At 36.3% G+C, this 26,710-nt stretch overlaps 1 protein-coding gene across 7 annotated transcripts in view; it reads left to right on the forward strand.

Annotated features, from left to right (window-relative positions):
• The window catches only part of LOC135224609 (palmitoyltransferase ZDHHC2-like), a 268,190-nt gene that overhangs the window by 149,588 nt on the left and 91,892 nt on the right, over positions 1 to 26,710 (forward strand). For all 7 annotated transcript variants that reach the window (XM_064263775.1, XM_064263777.1, XM_064263776.1 and 4 more), the window contains exon 9: positions 4,555 to 4,693. In XM_064263775.1, the coding sequence (XP_064119845.1) occupies positions 4,555 to 4,693 (139 nt within the window). The remainder of the gene's footprint in view (positions 1 to 4,554; positions 4,694 to 26,710) is intronic.

Here is a 26,710-nt window from a genome sequence, read left to right on the forward strand (position 1 = left end):
TTGCATGTTTATTGTGTTATACCGGATTGCTCCATATGTTTTCCCAGAGTCTTACTTGGTTCGGCTTCAGGAATTTCTTGGTGGTTGTCTTCCCCTGTTAGTTGGCTGTATAGTCTTTTCTGGTTAGTTCTGAATAGTTTGTTCTGTTGGTATCCCTTATTCCTGTTCATGTACCGTTGGATCTTATGTGCTTTGGCCTTAAGCCTCTGTTTTACATCTTCTATTGTGTTGTTTAGTCCCCTCTCTTGTACTTTATATTTCTCGTTGAGTTCCTCCCTTGTTTTCTTGCTTCTTAGCCTTTTTTCTGCCATCTCTTTCAGTTTACTCAAGTCAGATCTCATCACCATGATTTGCTTTTCCAGGCGCCTTTTCCAAGGAGGTTGCTGTTTTGGTTTCTGTTGGGTTGGTTGTGCTGGTCGTGTTGGTGTTCGTATCCCCATTAGTTCGGCTACTAATCTTGCTCCTGCATATGCCAAGTTATTTGTTTCTGTGTTATTATTATTATTATTATTATTATTATTATTATTATTATTATTATTATTATAATAATACATTCAGGAGATTAAACCTATTAGTATGGAACAAGCCTGCAGGTGCCATTGACTTAAAATTCATGCTTCCAAAGAATATGGTGTCTGTTTGGAAGAAGTAAGAGGAGGTAAAGGGAAATAGTACAGCAAAAAGAGATTTCACATATTAAAAAAGAAAAAATGATAAATTAATCAATTCTAGCGCCTCGGTGGCTCTGTATGGTCTTGATCTGCCACCTTGGTGTCTGCAAGTTCGATTCTTGGGCATTCCATTGAGGTGTGAAAGATGTGTATTTCTGGTGATAGAAGTTTACTTTGATGTGGTTTGGAAGTCACGTAAAGCCGTTGGTCCTTTTGCTGAGTAACCACTGGTTCCATGCAACGTAAAAACACCATACAATCAAATGAACAAACTACACCGTTCTTTAATCTAATCCATGTTCAGATTGAGGCTGAAGGCAGTTTCATTTCTCTTAAGTGGTGACTTTACTACACACACAAGTGTTTAATCATCGGCATACTGAACAGTCTTGTTTCCCAGGCCAACAACTATATCACTTGTATACACTAAAAATAACAGTGGACCAGGGTAGTGTATACACTAAAAATAACCGTGGACCAAGAACACTACCCTGGAGAACTCCGGACACAACAGGTCTTGGTTCCCTCAAAATCCCGTCAACAGCAACTCATGCTGCCTACCTGTACGGAAATCTTGAAGTAATCTTAAAATAAATCCACCCATGCCAAGATTCTAAAATTTATAAATAATTGCCTTATGATTTACTAAATCGAAAGCAACACAAAAGTCTATTTGAAGTACTCTGCTCTCAAAACCCTTATCAAGGTTCCCTTGCAAATGGCAAGTCTAAAAGAGCATTGCAGGTACCTAGCTGCTTATAGATTCCACATAATTATATATTGGCTAGGAAGTAAGTTATTCTGCAACTTTGGAAAGTACAAGGAGAATAGTGATAGGCCTGTAGTTACTGCAGTCTGCAGATATGCCACTCTGGAACAGGAACTGTATTACTAAGCTTGCACTCGTCCACAAAAATACTACCTGGACATAAAAATCTATAGAATCTACTAATCTTGGCAGCCAGCGTATTAGAAACTGTTTGTAAAAATGTATAAAACAATGGGAAGAAACCGTCAGGATCTTCTCCACCATTGCAGATTTTGTATCCTCAACTGACTGCTTAGCTTTAAAAGCTTGATGAAGCAGCTTAGCCTTTTCTCTATGGATAGTAACATATCTACCGTCAACTGTCAGTAGTAGTGGAATGGAAGATGAGCCTAACCTAAGGATAGATGGTGCCAATTTGGTCCGGCGTAGATAAATGCTTGAGTAATTCCTTCAAGTTTCCTCTTCAAGAAATTAAAGTCGACCCCCAGTATTCATGGGAGATGCGTACCACAACCCCCCAAGAATAGCTAAAATCTGGAAATACTTGAAACTCCACTAAAAACTCTTATAACTGCCTATTATGTCAATTCAAATACCCCCCCCCCACTAAAAACGATAATACCTGAGCATTTTAATATGTAGTGATAATGCAAAAAATGCATTTAGTCATGAAAATATGAAAATACAGTAATACGTAGTGAATATTTCTTTATGAAAAATACTGCGAATAGGCAAATTTTCCGCGAGTAATTGGTACTACATATACATACATTCCACTGAAAATTCCGTGAATAGGCAAGTCCGCAAATCTGGAATTGCGAATAGGCAGGGGTCAACTGTTTTGTAATTTCTCTCAGCTGTATGGTAAGTTATATTTGCAGTATGGTGAAGCTCGGCAAAAAGTGTAATTTTCATGTTAAAGGTTTTGTCCCCAAGTGTCAAATTTGGTCTGTTTGTTGTGGTAAGCTTGTCTGCATGTATCATTAAATCATGCTTTTCATTTGTCCTAAATTTTTGATGGGACATATTAAAAGAGCATATCAGCATTTCATTTAACTTCTTCTCGGGTTGGGGAAAATTGAGTTCCTGACAAGCTTCAGTTATGCGATCCCAGTTTGCTTTAGATTTGAGCCTGACCGTTTTTCCAATGGTGGCACTAGGAGTACAGTTGTCCCGCAGTATTCGCAGGGCATGTGTACCCCAAGTCCACAACCCCCCCAAATAGCTAAAATCTGTGAATACCTAAAATCCCTCTTAAAATTGTTTATAAACACCTAATTTGATAGTTCAAACACCAAAAATCCCTCTCATAATGCTTATACTTGGGTATTTTAATAGTTTTATTACAAAAAGTGCATTTAGTCATGAAATTATATGAAAATAAAGTAATTAGTGAATATTCCTCTTATGAAAAATACAGTGAATAGGTGAATTTTCCACGAATAATGTGCATATGTGTTTCATAGGAAAATCCGTGAATGGGGGGTCGGTTGACTGCATACAGATTGACAGATATATCTTGTTTGCATGGTGCAGTGATCAGAAGTACCTATATGAATATATTGACAGCCCTTGGACTTCACTATAGCTGGAACATTGTGAATATGAGGTCTGATCTATTCCCAGAAATATGCAGAGTTCCCTGAGTTAGCTGGACAAAATTGGAGGATATACAGAACTTAAGACCTGACTGGTCATGTTGATCTGTGGAATTTGAATTTAGCCACTTGCTGTGATTTGCATTAGAGTTTTCACAAATAAAGAATGAAGCTTTTGAATCCTGTGACTGAGCCATACTAATCCTTTCCAAAAGACAAACATATAGAATTGTCAGTATTTGGATTGCAGTAAATAGCAAATAGGTAAACATTGTATAACTTACAAAAAAATTTAAAACAAACTTCATAGCAACTTCACTCCAATTTTTTTTATGATAAATAGATCGTCTGGATTTGTTGTAAAATACAGCCATACCTTGTGCATGAGGGATGTTACAATGATAAATAAAATCAGGGCCATCAAACCCTGGGATTAAAAACTCAAATCTTAGATTCACTCTTACTTTCTGACTGCATTCTTGAATATTGGAGAATTTCTTTGCTTGGTTGTTACACTCTATTGTAGGAAACTGGTTTTGTCACAAACAGAAAAGTATGTTGGCTTCTCTGCTATGGTTGAAGCTCCATGTTTGTAACAGGAACTTTTGTGTTTTTCAAAATGCTATTAGATTAAATATGAAAATAGATAGTATACTACAGGGAGTCCCCAGTTATTGGTGGTCTTGGTTAATGGTGAGCTGGTTTCATGGTGCTTGCCTAGCACCATAAAATCGGCGATGTATGGTGCCATAACGGGCCGAGTTTCAGTTATTGGTGGTGCCAATACAGGCAGTCCCCGGGTTACGAAGGGGGTTCCGTTCTTGAGACGCGCTGTAAGCCAAAAATCGTCGTAAGCCGGAACATTGTCAAAAATCCTAAGAAAACCGTACTTTTGATGCTTTGGGTGCACTAAAAACTATTTAAACTGAATTCTTATTGCATTTTTCATCCAAAAAACCTTCAAATATTGGTTATTTTGCATTTTTGGAGTCATATTTCTTGTGCCAGATCAGAGTTGTAGGCATCGTAACTGTGGAAATAATTTGTGATGAATATAATTGAAAAGCACCTAACCTCGAAATGTCGTAAGCCGAACCCGTGGTAACCCGGGGACTGCCAGTAATAGAGTTATGGTGCCATAACATGCCTAACAGAGGTGCTAAAACCAATTATTGGCACCATTAACCAAAACTTGGTGCCATAAGCGCCATAAATTGCCAAGTTTTAGTGAATGACTGTTTTTGGATATCAGCACTCCACTGAGAACAGAAGCCCCAATGATAACTGGGGACTGCCTGTAATTAAGTGAATCAAAAGCATAAACATACTAAAATAATCTTTGGATGCAAAAGGGGTTTCAAAGGTTGTTATGTTGCACTCATATTCTGTATTTTGAGGTTTCCTATGTTTCTCTTTTTCTCTCTCTTGTATATTCTGCAATTTGAAAATTTTGATATTAATTTATAGTTTACATTTCCATGTGCTGTGTACTTATAATTTTTTTTCTTTATTGAAGAGTCATTTCGTGCCCCCATCTTTCAACTTCGAAATACTTGGGTGCAAGACAAAGATGGCTTTAGTTTAGGGGCTTTTAACAACTTCATCGAAGTTTTTGGAGACAACAGAAGTCTTTGGTTCTTGCCTTTGGCCTCCAGGTGAGTAAAGCATGTTTTTATTCTACGGTAATTTTTATTTTGGTAGTTTTACTCACCTTCTCACCTTTGAGTTTGTTTTTATTCTTTCAGTTTATAATTGATGGCACTTCAGTTACCAGTTATCTCATGTGGAAAAGTAGATGGCTACTTTTAAGAAGTGTCATCACTTGCACTTTTAGTTAACTACTACATTTTTTATGCAGAGCAACTTTTATTAAAATATTATGTACATTAAATTGTCCAACACTTCTTAGCCATTACTGTGGAGTTGTATAAATAATTGTATATTGTAGTAATGAGGATTAGTGTGAATGTTTGTGAAATTTGTCTTTGAAATTTGAGTGACAGATTATGATATAAATGTTAGGTTTTATCTAGTTTTCAAAACATAACTGCATGTTTATTCGAGCTGCAAATACTTTAGAATACTAATTGTTATGGAGATGATGTTCAGAGTTCATTATTCTGAGTGAGTTATCGTACCAATCAAACAAAGAGCCTTTTCCTATTTTTCACTAAAATGTTGATTAAATGCCAAGGTAATTTCGATGTAGCCCAATTTTGATTTGGATTATTAAGGAGTAAGTTTTTCATCTACTCTTGTTTGTATGGAGGTGCTGATGAAAGTTGCTCAATCTTTTGACTGGCGCTTAAATTTTTTGTGCTTGCAATATATTTTTTCTCTTAGAAAATGAAGTTAATGGTGCTGTTTTTTAAAAGTGCAAGCTGCATCTGCACATTTGTAATATGCAAATTTTTAAGGTAAAAACATATTTGCCTGCATGCAGAAGATTGCCTGACTCTTATAGAGTTATGTAATTATTCAGTCATTATCAACAGAAGCATCCTTTTGAGTTGATTACAGCATTTAATCAGTTGTTTGTGATGTGAATGTAGCAGAGAAGATATTCTATGTGGCTTCAATTGGAAAGGAGACAAAAATGAAATCCAGCTAACCAGTTCTCCTGCTGCTTGTGGCGGATATGGAACTTTTGTTTTTCATGATTTGTGGAAGTCTCAGGGATACATAGTCTTTAGAGAAGAGAAGGGAATTTGTAAATCAACATATACTACAGAAAACTGCAATTGTAAGTACTGTAACTAATTTATATAAAGTGTTTTAATCATCATGTGCTTGAAGGCATCAGCAAACTGTACATGGTCCTTTACATCTTTTTGTGATGACAGTTTAGTTTTTCCAGGGATTTACAGTACACATACAGTGATGTAGGATTGCAAACTATAAATTTGTATCTTAGCCTGTTTTTTGTGTAAGACGTTAATGTGTGTAGTCTTAGAGTTAAAGGTATAGAATTTTTTGTGTGTGAAAATTTATGCTGCCAGAACTTTTATAAAATGGTAGATGAACTATTAGTTGTGTTAGATAGGTTTACATAATAGTTGACTAAGCTTGTAGGCTTCAAACTTAATTTTCATATTTTTGTGCTGTGTACATTTTCAAAGTTTTTATGTTTGTTATCCTTTTTTATCATATTTTTATTGAATTGTTATAAATGATCAAACGTCATTGATGTATGAAAAATGATCATTAGTAGTATTTCCATGGGACAACATAACTTAACCATTTCCTCGTGTGGGTTGAAAAAAAATTACAATGTCTGCATCAGCATTGATATGGAGGTATTGTTTTCTATTTATTAGCATTATAGTGTCATTGTTTATGACACTGTCTGAATTAGCATTAGTATGCAGGTATTGCTCTATGTTCATTAGCTTTAGATTTTCACTGTTTACTAGTAGCATTGACCTTGAAATTTTTTTTTAAAGTTTACCAGGCTTCAAAACTTATACATACAGTTAGTTATAATAAAAGTTAAAGTCTTTTATGTCTTGATTTTAAAAGCTTAATTTCATGAGTCTTGATTTTAACTTAAGCTTAATTTCATTTCATGTTAGTCATGTTTTGTATTACAAGTGAATTTGCTTTAAGCTTAATTTCATTTCATGTCTCATGTTTTATATTACAAGTAAATTTGCTTCAGTTAAGAGGATCCAAAATATTTAGAAAGTATTGTAATGATACAATTAAGTTTGTTCATACTTACCTGGCAGATATATATAATCAAGTACCCACCCACCTACACCTCTACCTAACACCTCACCTACCTCTTTCCTCCTAAACACTTCCTTTCACCGTCCCCACCCTTTTTTCCTTTACTTCTCTCGTATTTTCTACCCTCCTCCCTCCTTCTTCCTTTACACACACTCCACCCCTTACCTCGAAGACTCCTCCCTTACTCCCTTCACCTCCTCCTACACTCTCTCCTTCCTCCCCTCTTCCCTCCTCCTTCCTTTCCTTCCTACCTCCTTCTCCTCTCACCTCTAACCTACCCACCCACCTCCCCTCAGGAGACAGTGGAAATAAAAATTTATGATTAATAGAATGGGAATGATTCCTGATACCCGCCTCCCAGCGGCGGGAATGGGTACTAACCACCTGACTCCCACTGCGTGTGTCGTAAGTGTTTAAATTTCTGTCGGATTCGGAAAAATACAGCTATATATATATCTGCCAGGTAAGTATGAACAAACTTAATTGTATCATTACAATAACATTTTATGATGAAATTGATAAAAAACCAGGAATTTGTGGATATTTCTCATAGAAAAATACCGCGAATAGGCAAATTTTCTGCAAATAATGCGGGAAAATGTTCCCGAGAGAAATCTGCGAATACAGGGGGTTTCACTGTACTTGTGTGTGTGCGTACATACCCTATGCATACAATTGCATTTACAGTATCTTTGGGATTGTAAAAAAATGTGAAAATACAGCAAAAATATATGCGTACAGGCAGACCCCACTTACCGATGGCATTGGTTAATGATTTCTGTTGTATTGGTGCTTGGCTAACCACGTTGTTAACCATATTTTTGGTGTTAGTAAGCTATTTTTGGCACCAGTAATTGGTTTATTGGCATCAGTAAGTAGTTTATTGGCATTGGTAAACCACTTTATGGCACTGTTAACTGGTTATTGGTGCCGCTAAGAGGTTTATTAGCGCTTACAGCATCCTATACACCATTTTATTACCATAATTGTGAAGTTTCAGTTATCAGGAACAGAACCCCCACTGTTTACTGGGAACTGCCTTTATGAGAATAGCATTAAATATAAATAAGAAAATCATAAGTGTACCAGTATAAAACAAAACAAGCTGTAGCAAGTTCTGTGATGCCAGCAAATGAGTTTGAGGGTTCGTTTGTACCCTACGCACTTTTGCATTTATCTTTCGAGTTGTAAAAATAAAGAAATGAGAGAATGCTACAGTAAAATATATGAGAAAAGCATAAAATATAATTTAAAAAATCTTAAATGTGATAATGAATAAACCAAGCTGGTGTAAGTTCTCTGGTGCAGCGAATGAGTTTATGTGTATATACTTACCCAAGTTGTAAATTCCAGCTCTTCACTTAGGGAGCAGCAGTGATGAACTTTCTTGTAGAAGTCTACAGAATTACCTGTACCAATTATTTTGCCTGTGCTCTATTAAAATTTCACTATATTTTCATTTAATGTTTTTTTTTTTTCTTTTAATCAACTTTTACTGAATTACTACAAGGTATTTAAAGGTAGGATGAGGTGGGAAAGTGTTCGGTTAAGTGTACTCTTTAACTTAACCATACTGTAATCTGGCAAAATCACTGGTCTGGCACCCTGCAGGTCTTAGTGATGCCAGATTGCCAGATTAGTGATGGTTGACCTATAATAGGCATCCCAATATATGACTTGGCATTTAAACTTGATGACACTATACTATTCTTAACCCTTACTGGACAGGCATGATCATATGAGGCAGAACTGCTATAGTTTGATCTTAAGGAACTTGGGTGAGAATCAATATTTTGCTCGATATAGTTTGAATGAATTTTTCTGGAATAATGTTTAAATCACTTCAGTGGTCCATAAATGCCGTACGGCAACTCTTATGGCAATTAGTACATTAGTACAAGATAGTGTGACTTGAGATTTCATGGTGGAATGTATTTTCTCCCCCATCCTAGGAAGTCTTTTATATATTTGCTCATAATTGCATTTAGGGATTGCTGTTTGTTTTCATTCTTATATTTTACAGTAGTATGTCAGCAATAATTGTTAATTTACAAATTAAAGCAAAATGAAATATTAAAAAAACATGTGTACTTACTAAAAGATACTACATCTCTCCATCTCACTACATTTCGTAAATATTTTACCATAAATGTAGTTAGACTTTGTTGTGCACTTAATTTAGTTCATGATATTGTGTAAGTTGAAATTGTTATTTTACAAAATAAAGAAAATTATTAGAAAAAAACATGTATAACTTGGTAAAATTAGCATATTTTTAAGTGTGTCTTGGAAATGCAGTCGACCCCCACCTATTTGGGATTCTGGATTCGCGGCTTCACCTACATGCGGAATTTCTGTGGAACATATATCCGCATTATTCACAGAAAATTTGCCTATTCAAAAAATTTTCCATAGAGAAATATTCACTAGTTACTGTACTAATCATGTTATTTTCATGACTACATTTTTCATGGTAAAGTTATTATAGTAGGCAGGTACAGTGTCTCCCCGTATTCGTGGGCCGATGTTCCCAGACCCCCCCCCCCCCCCTCTTTTGTCAGTTAAAACTCGAGAAAAACCTACTAAAAATTTTTATACCTGGTTTTTTTAGTAGTTTTATCACAAAAAGTACATTTTATGATGAAATTGATAAAAAAACAAGAATTTGTGGTTATTTCTCCTAGGAAAATACCATGAATAGGCAAATTTCCCACAAATAATGGGGGGGAAATGTTCCAGGGAGAATTCTGCGAATGCGTCCACAAATCTGGAGAACGCGAATATGGCGGGTCCACTGTATAAGTATTTTAGAAGGCAGTTTCTGGTGTTTAAACTCTCAAAATAGTCAGTTACAAGCAGTTACCGGTTATTGGCAGCTGTTAAGTGGGGATCAGTGCATACCGACGCCAGAATGTAGTTATTGTTGTTGCTAGACAAGCACTGTAAATCCAGATCACAGATAACCGAGGCCACCGATAACTGGGAACTGACTGTTTAAACATTTTTAGAGGGGTGTCAATTATTTGCAGATTAGCAGTATTGGGGAGGGCAACTTTGTGGTCCGTGTGGATCCCGGGGGTCAACTGTATATTCACTTTCAACTTCCTGTGGAAGGTACAGAAAGTATCTTAGAATTATTTTCTTTTGCCTAGTGCATTTGCATATCTTCCACTTTTATTGATATGTTTTTTCCTAAACTGGCAAACATTAAACTTTTCCCAGTCTGTGGGTGTTCTTATATTTATATTTAGCCTGGCCTGTAAGAGTTAGAAAACATGTCTGGGAGAGCTGGATTGTTGACTAGTAGTTGGTCATTGCTTAATTGTCTTAGGAATGAAGGAGGAATAGGGATGGGAATGTTTCTCTTAATATTACTATTACTGTTTTGTAAACTTAGGAATTTGCTGACTTACTATGCAGATAAGTCAGAATTAGAATAATTAGGACGTGATTGTGTTAGTTTCTGATTATTAGTGCATGATTATGTCCCTCATGGGGTTTCTTGGTCATTTTGGTTGTCTCAGGAATCAGCAGTGAATGGGAATATGTATGGGTATAATTTCAGTTGAATAAGCCTCATTTAATAATCAGATCATTCACAAACTTTTGGCAGAATTTCTTAAAATAAGGTATTTGAAGACAAAATGATGAATTTCCATCTAGTTTTACCCCTTCTGAATGTTTAAAATTCTAAAGCCATTTCAACTAGGATGATATTTACAGTTCTATTTTTTTAGATGAAAATGAAACTTGTTATATTTTGAAATACATGCTAACTCAAATGTGTTAATTCTGTTTTGTGGTGACAAATTATTAACACAACCCCAGCCATGATGAAATATCCTTAAACTTGGACTTGTACGCTCTTCCAGCGTTCAATATGGTCAAGGAAGAGCTAAATTTTTTCAGACTCATCAGAACGTTATTATGTCCCTCATGGCCTTGTTCAGAAGTGCAATTATGGTTCCCGATTTGCTGCGATGGATTGATGAACTATCCCAGAATCCTTCTGCCGTTTGTACCTTCTTGAACAATCTCACTTCAGACTCCATTAAGGGTGGTATGCTCTTACGAGACTGGCTTTGGGCTGTCCAAGTGTTTATCAGAGAGCCACAAAAGACATTTGAGAGATGGGAGAAGGGATCAAGCTAAGTCTGACTCAATAACGAGGTCTGCTCACTTATCCTAAGAACATGGACACTCTCTCTCTCTCTCTCTCTCTCTCTCTCTCTCTCTCTCTCTCTCTCTCTCTCTCTCTCTCTCTCTCTCTCTCTCTCTCTCTCTCTCTCAGGGATAATGCCTAGTATCTCCCATTAGTGCAAGCTTTCTTCGCCAGGAACCAGTTCTAACCAAAACTCCTAGGAATGCCCTCCAGCTCCCAAAAGTTTAGTAGTTACATGGAGACCAGCTCTGCTGGCCTTGCCTACAGCCTGGTGCCAGCCCATTCTCTGAGTGCCCAGAAGCACTCACTTAACTTTTAGAAAGAATTGAGAGCCTCTTGTACAGTTGGAGGGTTCTGGTATTAGCTGGAAGGAAATGGAAGTTTGTTGCCATCCTTTTCTACAGTGTGATGGCAAAAGCTCCTGTCATGCTCCAACCACAGCCTGTTGCTAGTTCGTTCTCCGAGCACCAACAGTGCTCCCCAGATCTGAGGATGAATAGAGATCTCTCTGTCCAGCTGAGATATTCAGGTATTACCTGAAAAGAATCTCTGGTTGAAAGGCCAGCCATAACCTAAGGTGTTATGGGTAGAGTTCGTCTAGTCTTCCGTTTAGAATGTCTGGTTCTTTATACTAATGGACTTTATTTTCTGAAATACTCTGAGATTTAGGGAAGCATTTCCCTTCTTTTTAACTGAAAGCTAAAGACATCAGAAAAGTCTTTTCCTCTAAGTTTCCAGCTCTGCTTGTCTCTTATGTCCATTCTACAATCATCCTACAGGAAACAGTGTAAAATTTTTTGGCAATACCTTTTGAATTATCAGTAATTGACAAGAGACTGTTGAAGGAAGCATAAGATGTTCTCATACTGTCTCTTCACCTTGTTATAAGGTGTTGAGTTTTAGGGGTTTAAGGTGTAGAGTTTTAGGGAGCCAAGGGGGTACAGTGTACGAAGAGCACCCACCACTCTCGGTGGTTGGGTTGTGGTTTTATTTCAGTACATGGGATAATGTTGTCTGGTTGTTTTCATTGCGTTACTGTGCCCAAGGCAAGGACACCTTTTAAAGTTCTGCTAGCCATCAGATAACTCCTTGAGCTATATAAGTTCCATTGATGATGTGTTAGCAAACGCAACAGATTCAAAACAACAGGGGGCAAACTAAACCAGCTTTAAAAGGACGGAAGCAAAGCACAGGGTCACAAGTTAAAGAGGGGTATGTGGGTGGCTCCACATAACTTGTGACCAAGCACAGATGCCATGGTCCCTTGCATACACAATATTTTAAACTTTACCGGTTTCCAGCTGGCACTAAGTATTTATCCTAATGTTAAGACCGAAGGTAGGTTTGTTAGTTATGAAAAATACAAATTGATTAATAATTTGTCATTTTTATGATAGTTTTATATATACATACGTATATAGTACTTACCCAGTAATTAAGAATGGAGCCCTCCCTCCCCACTGATGGATGTATGACATAAACAGAAAGAGGTTGTCTGCTGGTAGTTCTTGGTATTCCTGTTAGTGGGCTGGACCAGTCACATCCACTAAATCTGTGAAGTGTTACCCACAAATTTTTTAATTTTCAAACTGCCTAGGCAAGAAATTGTTAGCTAAGTAATTACTGGATAAGTACATATAAAACTTAGTTTTATCATAAAAATGTAATTTTTATGCTTATTGGGTTGCATAGAAATTAGTTATATTGTAAAACAGTGTTATAATTTTTCTGTTTCTCTATTTAAAAAAAAAGTGTTTGAGCCTGTCCCATTTAAAAAAAAAAAAAACACTGTTTGAGCCTGTTTTGTGAGTGGCTCATCTTTTCTGTTAAAATTGTCCCCCTGATATTGATTTTGATAGCTCCTGTTCCTTGACCAGCTAGCTGGTTTAGTAATGGGTAGCATACCAGTCATTCCTTACCGTTCTTATTTCTCCTACTCATGCTTAACCCTTAAACGCCGAAGCAGTAAAAAAAAAAATGTCTCCTGTGTGCCGGAGGTGTTTCAGAGTGAGCGCGGAAGCGGAAAAAATATTTTTTTCAAAAAATCACAGCGCGCTTAGTTTTCAAGATTAAGAGTTCATTTTTGGCTCCTTTTTTTGTCATTGGCTGAAGTTTAGTATGCAACCATCAGAAATGAAAATAATTATCATTATCACATATAAATAATGCGATATATGATAGCGCAAAAACGAAATTTCATATATAATTGTATTCAAATCGCGCTGTGCGCAAAACGGCTAAAGGTAACAAGTTAATTTTTTTTGTTGTAATGTACACTAAATTGCGATCATTTTGGTATATAACACATTGTAAAACAATAAAAGCAACACAGAGAAAATATTATCACAAAATAATGCATGAATTCGTAACGAGCGGACATAAACAAATATGTTTTTCAAAAATTCACCATAAATCTAAATATTGTCCTAGAGACTTCCAATTTCTTTCAAAATGAAGACAAATGATTGAATATTACTATACTGTAAGAGTATTAGCTTACAAATGCAGTTTTCCACCTTATCTGATGAGTTAAATTTGACCGAATGTCGAATTTTTTTATATATATTGTTTATATGCAATTATTTCGGAAATAAGAAAAGCTACAACCTACAAATATTTTTCGTTTTATTCTACATGAAATTGCGCACATTTTCATATATAAAACTCTATGAAATGTCTAATATGAAACTGAGCAAATATTCTGAGAATGGGACGTACGCATTTCGGAGATTTGTGGCGGAGAATCCGCGCGCGGAGGGAAGGAAAGCTTTTTTTTAAATTCACCATAAATCTAAATATTGTGCTAGAGACTTCGAATTTGTTTCAAGATGAAGATAAATGACTGAATATTACTAGAATGTAAGAGTTTTAGCTTACAATTGTGTTTTTCGACCATTTCGGTAGAGTCAAAGTTGACCGAACGTGGTTTTTTTTTTATTTATCGTGATTTATATGCAAATATTTCAAAAATGATAAAAGCTACAACCTTCAATATTTTTTTGTTGTATTCTACATGAAATTGTGCACATTTTTGTATATAAAACTTTATGTAACGGCTAATTTAAAATGGTGCAAACATTACCACAATCGCACGTATGATTTTTTCGGAAGAGTTACCGCGCGGACGTAAGGAAAATGTTATTTTTTTCATAAATTCACCATAAATCGAAATATTGTGCTAGAGACTTCCAATTTGTTGCAAAATGAAGGTAAATGCTTGAATATTACTAGAATATAAGCGTTTTAGCTTAAAATTGCGTTTTTCGACCATTTCGGTAGAGTCAAACTTGACCGAAGGTTGAAAATTTGTCACTTATCATTTTTTATATGAAAATATTTCAAAATTGATAAAAGCTACAACCATGGGTTATTTTTAGTTGTATTGTGCATTAAATTGCGCATATTTTCATATATAAAACTTTATGTAACGGCTAATTTAAAATGGTGCAAACATTACCACAATCGCATGTATGATTTTTTTCGGAAGAGTTACCGCTCGGACGTAAGGAAAAAGTTTTTTCATAAATTCACCATAAATCGAAATATTGTGCTAGAGACTTCCAATTAGTTGCAAAATTAAGGTAAATGATTGAATATTACTAAAATGTAAGAGTTTTAGCTTACAATTGCGTCTTTCGACCATTTCGGTAGAGTCAAAGTTAACCAAAGGTTGAAATTTTGGCACATCGTTATTTATTTAAAAATATCTCAAAACGGATAAAAATACAATCATAAGTATTTTTTGATGTATTCTACATAAAAATGCACACATTTTCATATATAATTCTCCATATAACGGCAAATTTAAAATGGTACAAAAATTATGTCAAAGTGACAAAATAATTTCTGAGATGTGTCACAGATACTTTTCTTTTTAGTGCGGCAAGAAAGAAATTCGCGCTTGCGCGCCTGTGTAACGATTGTAAACAAAACAACACCTTGATCCGTGAACTCCCAGCATCCCCCAAGGCGCGAGATTCAAGAGTTTTCGGCTGGTAGGCCTTAAAGTATTTTTCCGCGAATTTTTAAAAAAAACTTTCATGTCGACGTAAAATACGTCCAGTCGGCACCCGAGAGACAAAAAATGTCGACGTAAAATACGTCCAGTCGGCGTTTAAGGGTTAAGGGGGCCGGCCGGCTAATGCCATTCTTTAAGGACAGGAATTTGATATTCATACCACTTAATGAGGTGACTTGGGACATCTCCAAACCGCATTTGATTTTCGCCTCTGACCTTTGGTTTTGTGACGCCAGGGCGATTTATCCCGAAAATAACCATTTTTCCAATTCTATCTCTTCTCTTGATATTTAATATTAAGACCTGGGATTACTACCATATATAGACCTGATGTAGACCTCCAATCGAATGAGGAGGTTTTTTTTCTAAAAGTAATTTTTTTGCTAGATATGAATTTTTCATTATGGTTAAAAGATAAACCCTATAAATCAGGAAAACAAAATTTATAAAAAAAAGACAAAACAAAAATTGGAAAAAAGGGCTTTATTTGATTGTTCTATAATGTCTTTCTGAGTTTTATACCAAATTCCAATGTTATAGCTTTAAAACTAAGTGAGAAGATAGATTTTGAAGGTCAATAACTATAGTTTTAAGATACGGGTGTTCAAAGTTTTCTTTCGTATTTTTATAATGAGAATGTTAATAAATAATGATTATTATGAATGTATATTTCTTTTTTGTGTATTAATAAACCAAAACTATTTTATTTATCATCATTTAATCATAAATGATGATCCCTTTGGTCATATATCGTAGCTTGGGGCACTGCGTCAGGCAAGACAGGGCACTCCTTCCTACACAACTCTCTCTCTCCCCTTCACTAACTCGGCTTATTACTGTGAATTTTCCACTTCTGTATGTTAGCAAGATGTTTTCCTAGTATTTTCCGTTTTGGCATGATGAAATTCTTGCCAAAACAAAGATAAACAAACGCAAATGCAATAGAATGTCAAGAGGTAAAATTCAAAGTTGTACTCTCTTTTTACAAAGACAATGTTAATAAATCATGATTATTATGAAATTTATATTCCTTTTTGGGTATTAATAAACCAAAACTATGTTATTTATCGTAAATTAAGATCCCTTTGCTCAAAGATCTTAGCCTGGGGGACAGTGTGACGTGTGCTTCAGGCAAGACGGGCGTTTACTTACTACGCAACCCTCCCCTCTCTCTTCACTAACTATGCTAATATCAGGTATATTATGATAATCTGTAATCATATTAGAGCGAATTTTCTTCGTCTTTATGTTAGCGAGATGTTTTCCTTGTCTTTTCCTCATTGGCATGATAAAATTCTTGCCGAAACATAGATGAACATATGTAGTAAAAGCAAGCAAATGTCAGAGCTGAAACTCGAACGTGTGGACTACTTGAGGTCTGTGCTCACACTGAATCATGGTTGAACTTGATACTCCCTTCTACAACTCACGGAATCTCTACAGATCCCATTTCTCACAATTTCTTTGACAATAATTATCAAAATTTACGATAACAGAAGAAATATTGCATTTTCTTGTACGGATCAATGTTTTAGGCTTATTGAGTTATGTTTACATTATAATTACCCTGTAACTACGAAAGTAAGAGGAATTTTGACAAAATATTTTGTATACGTAATCTCAATTGCCATATGAAGCTCCATGAATTTTTTCATGACTGCATTTTTTCCCTGTACCCCCCTGTATAAGGGTTCCGGCCAGCCCCATTAACCCTTAAACACCTATTGGACGTATTAAACGTCGACGAAAATTGTCTGTTGGATGCTTAATTGACGTATGATACGTCGACGCAAAAAGATTTTTTTAAAATTCGTGAGGGATGCTGGGAGGGAGTTCACGGATCAAGCTGTTGTTTTGTTTACAAGCATTACCCAGGCGCGCATGCGCGAATTTCTTTCTTACACTAAAAAGCATCAGCGACACATCTCAGAAATTATTTCGTCACTGACGTAATTTTTGCACCATTTAATATTAGCCGTTACATAGTTTTATGTATGAAAATGTGTGCAATATCATGTAGAATACAAAAAAAACAACCCATGGTTGTAGCTTTTATCAGTTTTGAAATATTTTCATATAAATAATGATAAGTGCCAAAATTTCAACCCTCGGTCAACTTTGACTCGACTGAAATGGTCACAAAACGCAATTGTATGCTAGAACACTTACGTTCTAGTAATATCCAATCATTTACTTTTATTTTTCAACAAATTAGAAGTCTCTAGCATAATATTTTGATTTATGGTGAAATTTTGAAAAAAAAATTTTCTTTACGTCCGCGCTGTAACTCTTCCAAAAAATCAGAAATTCTTCCGTCAGATTGTCGTAATGTTTGCACTGTTTTATATTAGCCATTACATAAAGTTTTATATATGAAAATGTGCACAATTTCATGTAGAATACAACTATAAACAACCCATGGTTGTAGCTTGTATCAGTTTTGAAATATTTTCATATAAATCACGATAAGTGCCAAAATTTCAACCTTCTGTCAAATTTGACTCGACCGAAATGGTAAAAAAACGCAATTGTAAGCTAAAACTTACATTCTAGTAATATTTAATCATTTACTTTCATTTTGCAACAAATTGGAAGTCTCTAGCACAATATTTTGATTTATGGTGAATTTTCGAAAAAAAACTTTTCCTTACGTCCGCACGGTAACTGCCGAAAAAATCAGAAATTCTTTCGTCTGATTGTTGTAATGTTTGTACTGTTTTATATTAGCCATTGCATAAAGTTTTATATATGAAAATGTGTGCAATATCTTGTAGAATAGAACAAAAAATATCCCATTGTTGTAGCATTTTAGCATTTATCACTTTTGAAATATTTTCATTTAAATAACAATAAGTGCCAAAATATCAACCTTCGGTCAACTTTGACTTGACCGAAATGGTCGAAAAGTGCAATTGTAAGCTACAACACTTACAGTCTAGTAATATTCAATCATTTACCTTCACTTTGCAACAAATTGGAAGTCTCTAGCACAATATTTTGATTTATGGTGAATTTTTGAAAAAAAACTTTTTCCTTACATCTGCTTAGTAACTACCGAAAAAATCAGAAATTCTTTCGTCCGATTGTTGTAATGTTTGCACTGTTTTATATTAGCCGTTAAATAAAGTTTTATATATGAAAGTGTGTGCAATTTCATTTAGAATACAACCAAAAACAACCCATGGTTGTAGCTTTTATCAGTTTTGAAATATTTTTATATAAATAATGAGAAGTGCCAAAATTTCAACCTTCGGTCAAATTTGACTCGACCGAAATGGTCAAAAAACACAATTGTAAGCTAAAACTCTTACATTTTAGTAATATTCAATCATTTACCTTCATTTTGCAACAAATTAGAAGTCTCTAGCACAATATTTCGATTTATGGTGAATTTCTGAAAAAACTTTTTTCCTTAAGTCAGTGACTTAACTATGCCGAAAAAATCAGAAATTCTTTGTCCGATTGTCGTAATGTTTGCACCGTTTTATATAAGCCGTCACATAAGTTTTATATATGAAAATGTGCACAATTTCATGTAGAATGCAACAAAAAATAACTCATGGTTGTAGCTTTTATAAGTTTTGAAACATCGTCATATAAATCACGATAAATATAAAAAATTCGACCTTCAGTCAACTTTAACTCGACCGAAATGGTCGAAAACTGCAATTGTAAGCTACAACACTTACAGTCTAGTAATATTCAATCAATTACCTTCATTTTGCAGCAAATTGGAAGTCTCTAGCATAGTATTTTGATTTATGTGAATTTTTTAAAACTACTTTTTTTACGTCTGTGCTTTACAAATTCATGCATCATATTGTGATAATATTTTCTCTGTGTCGCTGTGATCGTTTTACAATTTGTTATATACCAAAATCATCACAACTTGTGTACAATGCAACACAAAAATAATTAACTCATTAGCTTTAACTGTTTTGCTCACAGCGCGATTTGTATACAATTATATATAAAAAAATTTTTGTGCTGTCATATATTCCAATATTTATATATGATAATAATATTTTTTTTTTTAATTTCTGATGGTTGCATACTAACTTCAGGCAATGACAAAAAATGAGCCCAAAATGAACTGTTAATCTTGAAAACTAAGCATGCTGTGATTTTTTGAAAAATAAAAAAAAATTTTCTGCTTCAGCGCTCACTCCTGAACACCGCCGGCATACAGGAGACACTTTCGGAAATACTGGCTCGGCGTTTAAGGGTTAATTTCAAGTCCTATGTAGTAGATTACAAAAAAGGAAATATTTTACTAAAGAACAGATGCATTCTCATTTGGCGATAGTACTGGAAAGAGGGCATCTTACAAATTTGCACCATAAAATTTTCCCAAAACTATCTCGCACCCAAGGTGATTTTCATGGATTGTAAGATGAATTCCTTCGTCTTTTTGGAGCCTGCTGGGTGAATTGTTCAAGGAATTTATTCCTGGTTAGTTTATGATTTCCTTATTCCTGTGCACTCATTTGTGAAGATATACAACAATATATTATTACAATCCATTTAAAGCACCCAAGGTGATTTTAATGGATTGTAAGATGAATTCCTTCTCCTTATTCGGACCTGGTTAGTTTACAATTTCCTTATTCCTGTCCACTCATTTAGGAAGATATACCACAGTATAGTATTACATTCAGTAATAACTGGCATAAATGTGGGTATCTGTTATTTTATGCAGACAACAAAAAAGTTTGAAAAAAGACAGCAAGCTGCCTCACCCAAAGAACTTCACTGCTGTAAGTGGGGAATTCCCACACTATTTTGAACATTGCTTCTTGGTTTGTAAATAGACTTCACCGTATATAATTTGGCCCTAACCCAGAATTGATAAATCAGTGAAAAATTGTAAATTTTAAGCTGACATGTTGGCAAATTTTATTTATAGTTGCCTGAGGAACAAGATTTGCCTAGAGCATTTGAATGCTGTTTGTGATGCGTAAATTAGGCAAAGAGCCTTTTATTTATTGAATTCTTAACAGTTTGGTTACCTGTTGCAGAAAACATCAAAATTTGTCTTCATTTCACAACAGTGGAAACAAGTACAGTATGGTCCCCAATTATGCGAGAATTTGGTTGATCCACGGCCTCGCAGAATTGGAAAATCGCAGATTTCGATACACATACCTTATGGGAATAATTCTATTAGGGTCAAGGCAAACAGCAACTTACCCAGTCAAACATTTTTCCTACCCATTTTCAATACCTTCTATGTACTATACTGAATTTTTTTTAATATGAAATTGTTCTTATGGATGAATACAATTTTAAAAAGGTTTTAATGTTTTAAAAACTTTGAAAAGTTTAAAATTACACCCAGGATGGTGAAAACTCCCACATGCAAACACTGCCAACATAGGGTGCAAGTGTACTGTACGATACTGTCATTTCCTGCTGTAAAAATCTTTTAAAACCTTTTCGGGTGGAATATCCTCTACCCATCCTCTACCAAAAAACCTTCAGACTCCTCTATCTCAATCTTTGTGATGAGTTCTTTTGCAGAAGGTAGGCTTTGTGAACCATGACGTCACAAATGCGTGAGGCAGAGCTTTCTGTCTTAGCCAATGGCTGAGCAGGAGCCTTCCGTCTTAACCAAAAGTGGAGCAGGAAATCTTTCTATCGTATTCCCAGGCCCCCCTTCTCTCAGACATCAGCGAACCCCCTCCTCCCCCTAAAATACTTGAAAAGACAATAGATTTGATGCATTTTGTGGCTTGTGACTTGCAGGCTTTGAACAGCTTCGCAGATACAGAAAATCTATTTTTGAGAACTAGCGACCCCATAAAAAGGGAATTGCACAATCCGATCACGCATATTTCGGGACCATACTGTAGTAAGTATCATATAATAATCCTGAAGTATGAGTTTCTTTTAATTTTGCTTTATTTTGTTGGTATTTCACATGAGAATGGTTTGATGCATGCAAATGCCTTGTATTGTGCTGTGCCATCAGTCTCATCTGCCGGTCTAAAATTCTTTGTCCATCTCTCTCCTCTCTCTCTCTCTCTCTCTCTCTCTCTCTCTCTCTCTCTCTCTCTCTCTCTCTCTCTCTCTCTCTCTCTCTCTCTCTCTCTCAACAACAGGATATTTTCCAAGTGGCTGCTGGTAAATGGTTAAAAGAATCTGAGATTGTAAAGCAAGGAATTTTGGTGAGATCGGGCAATGCCTGCACGTACGAGGTGAAAGCTGGTCAGACAGTGCACTCAACCTTATGACACCTAGTCTTTTCCTAACCACCTTAGGGAGTTGATTCTTACGCTTTGCTCTCCTTCCAAGCTGGTTTTTTCTGCCTGTGTTCTGTTTTTTCACTGTGATGAGTGTATGTTGTTGTTCATATTGCTTCCCTTGAGTCTTCACAGCCTCGTCAATGCACGTGCCCGGGCATTCAGGGTTTCCCGTGCTCTAGATTTTTGGCGGTTTCAGCTACCGATCCGTATTCAACTTGCAGTAGGTGCAAAGCTAATTTTTGTGCGGTGACGAATCCCTGCCCGGAATATCGTGCCTGGCCTAAGTCACAGTGGAGGTTGTTTTTTAGGAGAAGAAATATTGCAGAGTTTCGACTCATCCCTTTTGGGAGGGGTTTTATTCACTTCATCTGGACGATTTGGCTGCTCCCTCTCCTTTGGTCCCTCTCCCAGATGCTAGCACGGGTGTTCCAGTGTCTCTTTCCTTTTCTTCCATTGATTCGTCGATAGAAGTATCAGGAGTGACTCAGGGTGAGTTTGTGTAATGTAGTCCCCTCTACCTCAGGTTCCAAATTTCTTTCCAGGAGAGAGGAGGCTGCCTCATCTCATTCTTTTATTTCAGATTCGGAGTCATCCAAAATGGTGGCGGTCCTTACCTTACCTTACAGACCTTACAGTTCGTTCGGGTTGCCCCAGGTCCCTCAGTGTGAGGCACCTCTAATGTCTACCAGAGAGTTGCTAGTACATCTTCCGGTATATTTTGCATCTTCCAATCTTGGATGGTCTGGGATGCAGTTTAGATATTTGTCGAGCTTGTTCTTAAACACATCTACGCTCACTCCTGATATATTCCTCAGATGAGCTGGCAACGCATTGAATAGATGCTGCATTATCGATGCTGGTGCGTAGTGGATTAATGTCCTGTGTGCTTTCCTTATTTTTCCTGGTATAGTTTTGGGCACTATTAATCTACCTCTGCTTGCTCTTTCTGATATTTTTAGTTCCATGATATTTTCTGTTATTCCTTCTATCTGTTTCCATGCCTGAATTATCATGTAGCGTTCTCTTCTCCTTTCTAGACTATATAATTTTAAGGATTGTAGTCTTTCCCAGTAGTCAAGGTCTTTAACTTCTTCTATTCTAGCTGTAAAGGACCTTTGTACACTCTCTATTTGTGCAATATCCTTTTGATAGTGTGGGTACCATATCATATTGCAATATTCAAGTGGACTACGAACATATGTTTTATAAAGCATAATCATGTGTTCAGCTTTTCTTGTTTTGAAGTGCCGTAACAACATTCCCATTTTTGCTTTACATTTTGCCAAAAGAATTGCTATTTGATCATTGCATAACATGTTCCTATTCATCATCACACCAAGGTCTTTAACTTCTTCCTTATTTGTGATTGTCTGATTATTAGGTCCCCTATATGCATATAGCTTTCCTTTTCTGTCTCATAATTTATTGATTCAAATTTATCAGAGTTAAATACCATCCTATTTACCTCTGCCCAATCATATACTTTGTTAAGGTCTCTTTGTAGAGCATTCCTATCTTCATCACAAGTAATTTCTCTACTTATTCTTGTGTCATCAGCGAAACTACTCACTACCGAATCCTTAACATTACTGTCTATGTCTTCAATCATAATAACAAACAGTATTGCAGCTAACACCGTACCTTGTGGCACACCGGATATTACCTTGGTTTCATCCGATTTCTCATCTTTTGCAATAACTATCTGTTTTCTGTTGTGTAAAAATTATTTTAACCATCTTCCTACTTTATCTACGATATTGTGTTTTCTAATTTTCTTCGCTAATATATTATGGTCTACTTTGTCAAAAGCTTTTGCAAAGTCTAGATAAACCACATGTGTTTCATTTCCGCTTTTCATATTTTTGAATATGTTCTCACGGTGGACTAACAGTTGGGTTTGTTTACTTTTTCCGGGTACGAAACCGTGTTGTCCTATATTAAACAAATTATTTTTTATTAAATGTTTCATAATATTTTTCTTCATTACCCTTTCATACACTTTCATAATATGTGATGTTAGACTCACAGGCCTATAATTACTTGCCTCTAGTCTTGATCCACTTTTGAAAGTAGGGGTGATATATGCTAATTTGTGCTCATGATAAATCTTGCTTGTATCTACACTTTGTCTTAATAATATTGCAAGGTTCATCCTCCTTTGAGGGTTTGTTGTTGCATTTTTTGGAGGCTTGTTCCCCACCTTGTGGCCCCACTGCTCTTCCGCCTCCCCTGGGACTCCTCTACGTTGGCGCTTGCATACAGCTATCTTGTGGAACATCGCTTACGGTCCCTGGGTATCACCTTATCACTCCACCAGTGAGGCCATCGACTAGCTCTGGTTATAGGGAGGTTGTGATTTCACTTCCAGCACTCTCTCAAACTGTGATGTCATTGAAGCAGCCGCTTATCCTCCTGCCGCTATGACGTCATCTCTTCCAGCTATGACGTCGTCATCATCTCTCACTGAGCCATGTGAGGTGTTGTGTCAAGCGATCTTCAAGAGGCTGGACTCTGTTTTGGAAGAAAGGTTTTCTGTCTTCACTGTGAAGGAGACGGTGGTAAATGTAAGGTCTCTTATCCACCTCCTGCCTCTAAAAGATCTTGTAGGGAGGGAGATTTATCTCCTCCATCTTTTTTCTCCATCGCTGCCTCGGCATCATATCAGATGTTGGAGGATTGAGGGCTTTGCAATTACATTATCTGCGAGTGGAGGGAGTGCATCACCTTCTGCCTCTCATGGCCATGTCTTCCCCATGTGTGTCTGCTGTCGTGCGGGTGAGAGGAATGCTTCACCAGCTGCCCCACACTGTCGTGCTTCCCCATTGCAGGTTAGCATTCGTGGGATTGACAGTGGAATCTGCAGAAAGGAGCCATCCTCGTCTTTGTTACAAGGTCGGGTCTCCCATATGCATGCTGATAATGCGTCGACATCTTCTCTTCACGGCTGTGTGTCTCTGTGTGGACGTGTTTGTGATAGTATGAGAGTTAAGTCTCCATCTTCCGTATGCATACGTGTCTCAGGCTTGCACGTATGTGCTGATGTTGGAGGTGCCCATTCTTCGTCTGCCTCGGTTCCAGTTTGTTGCCGTAAAGACAATAAGGAACTGATTAAAAGGTTGAAAGTTGCAGAAACGATAGTGGCCCAGGCTGTGTGTAAAGATTTATCTCTCAACAAGACTGTGGTTAACGGTCAGGTGCGTAAGGATTCCTTGGCCCACAAACGGGTTTCTCGGTCACCTGAAAGAAGTCTTGATCATAAGAATCATTCGCCTTCAAGAATCTTTCATCCGTTCACGTTCTGGGTCTCGAGACTGTGCTCGGTCGACTTTTCACAGATGTACTTGTCTCGTCACATGGCCGTGTACACTGTTCCTCCCGTGATGTATGTATACCTGATTGTTTCACCAACGGTGTACGTGGTGCTTCACACGAGTCTGTACGTGGTTTGAGCCGAGATCGTTCTCTAGTGTCGTTGCTGGTTAACGCTCGAGCCTTCAATAGCAGGGTCTTTGAATGTTAAAGGCGTCTCGCCTACTGTTAATACCCAGAAGGCTAGATACTCTAGTGAAACTTCATCAGTGTTGCTACAAAAGGACTACGATACTGCCAAACCCTCATCTTCACGTCGCCGGTCACCATTGCTGGAGCAGGAGGGGGGAAACAATCCAGTTTTTGTCCTCCCTTGCAGAGGTGGTTGATCTCGTTTGTGGGTTCATCAGTGCTTAGAAGCTTTGCTGGGTGCCAGTCAGGATCCTAAGTCATCTTTTGAACTCCCCGTCTGGCCACGCTCAGTATCTTCAAACATGTGAATGCTTTGGTGCGGAACGGGATGGCTCTCTACGTTCAAAGGGGTCGTTCAAGTTTCTTCCTCCTCCTCTCATGCGAGATAGAAATTTGTATTCGACTAATGGGGTTCATTCCATGCCTTGTCACCTTAACCCGGATGTAATTCGTCTCAAACCTGGTTTAATCTTAGAGCAAATTAGATTGGTGGGTCCTTCATTGTCATCACAGGAAGCCTTAGCTATGGAGGCTACGGCAGCTTCCATCTTCCAGACAGTCTCATGGCTTGACTTATGGTCCACAGCGATATCCAATATTGCAGCAGATAGGTCTGTAGAAGGGTTAGTGAGTGCTTCTTCTCTCGCTAGATTGTTGCAGTCATGTGGTAAGGCATTTTCTTATCTGGCCCATCTTACTGCAAACTTATGAACCAACCTTCTACTAGCAAGGAGAGATGGAGCTTTATCCAAGGTGACGAGCTCAGTGGACTCATGAGTCTTTATCGGCGCTCAGGAATGGGGATCTTCTGGATTCACAGTTCCTGCTTCCAAGAACCCAGTTAGAAAATGCGATTGACTATACTCTAGCTAGGAAAAGTTGACTTTCCTACAATTAGCAGCGTTGACACGTCTCCCATATTGCCAAAGGAGGTATTTAATCCTAATCCAAAAAGGTACGTTTTCAGGATTAACCTCCTTGAGGTTGAGGTTAATCCGGAGAATGGACATATACGAGCGTACTGTCCAGCTATTTGCTTTTATTCTCAGTGACTTCGTTTTTAAAGTAATATATGCCATTTGTATGTATGCTTACGTTTAACGTATTTACTATATATATATATATATATATATATATATATATATATATTATATATATTATTATATATTATATATATATATATATATATATATAATATCTATATATATATATATATATATATATATATATAATATATATATATATATATATATATATATATAATATATATAAATATATATATATATATATATATATATATATATAATATATGTATACTATATATATATATATATATATATATATATATATAGTATATATATATATATTATATATATATATATATATATATATATATATATATATATATATATATATATATATATATATATATATATATATATATAGATATATAATAATATATATATAGATATATTATATATATATATATTATATATATATATATATATTTATACACGCATACACATGCAAAATTCAATTGGGGTTTATACATGTACTTAATATATACATAATGTATATGTGTGTATATATAGCCCTACTTAAATTTTGCATCAAGCAACTCGAAAAATGTATAGGAAGGCCCAAGTTGTATGTTTTGATCTCCGAGTTTTGCTTTTGTACTACGAATAGAGGGAGGTGACAGATAATCGAGACAATCCTCTTATTACTGTGACCACGGTGTGACCCTTAGTGGTCACTTCCCTTAATCATCTATACATGAGGAAATGGCAGCGCCGCTCAAAAATTTTGCCAAATCTACTAAATTGTCACCCTTTTTCCTTAAAAGTTTGAACGAGTTTAAGAAAATATGGCAGCAGTGCTAATCACCCTCGAGTCTCAACCTTTTGTAGCCAGAGTATAGCGATGAGCGAATACCAAGGACAGGTTGGTCCATCAGGCGGTTTTCAAGTCGGAGGCTCCTCCTCCTCCTCCTCCTCCTCCTCCTCCTCCTCCTCCT

The sequence above is a fragment of the Macrobrachium nipponense genome, chromosome 12 (genome assembly GCF_015104395.2).
Source record: "Macrobrachium nipponense isolate FS-2020 chromosome 12, ASM1510439v2, whole genome shotgun sequence".
In the NCBI taxonomy this organism is placed as follows: Eukaryota; Metazoa; Arthropoda; class Malacostraca; order Decapoda; family Palaemonidae; genus Macrobrachium; species Macrobrachium nipponense.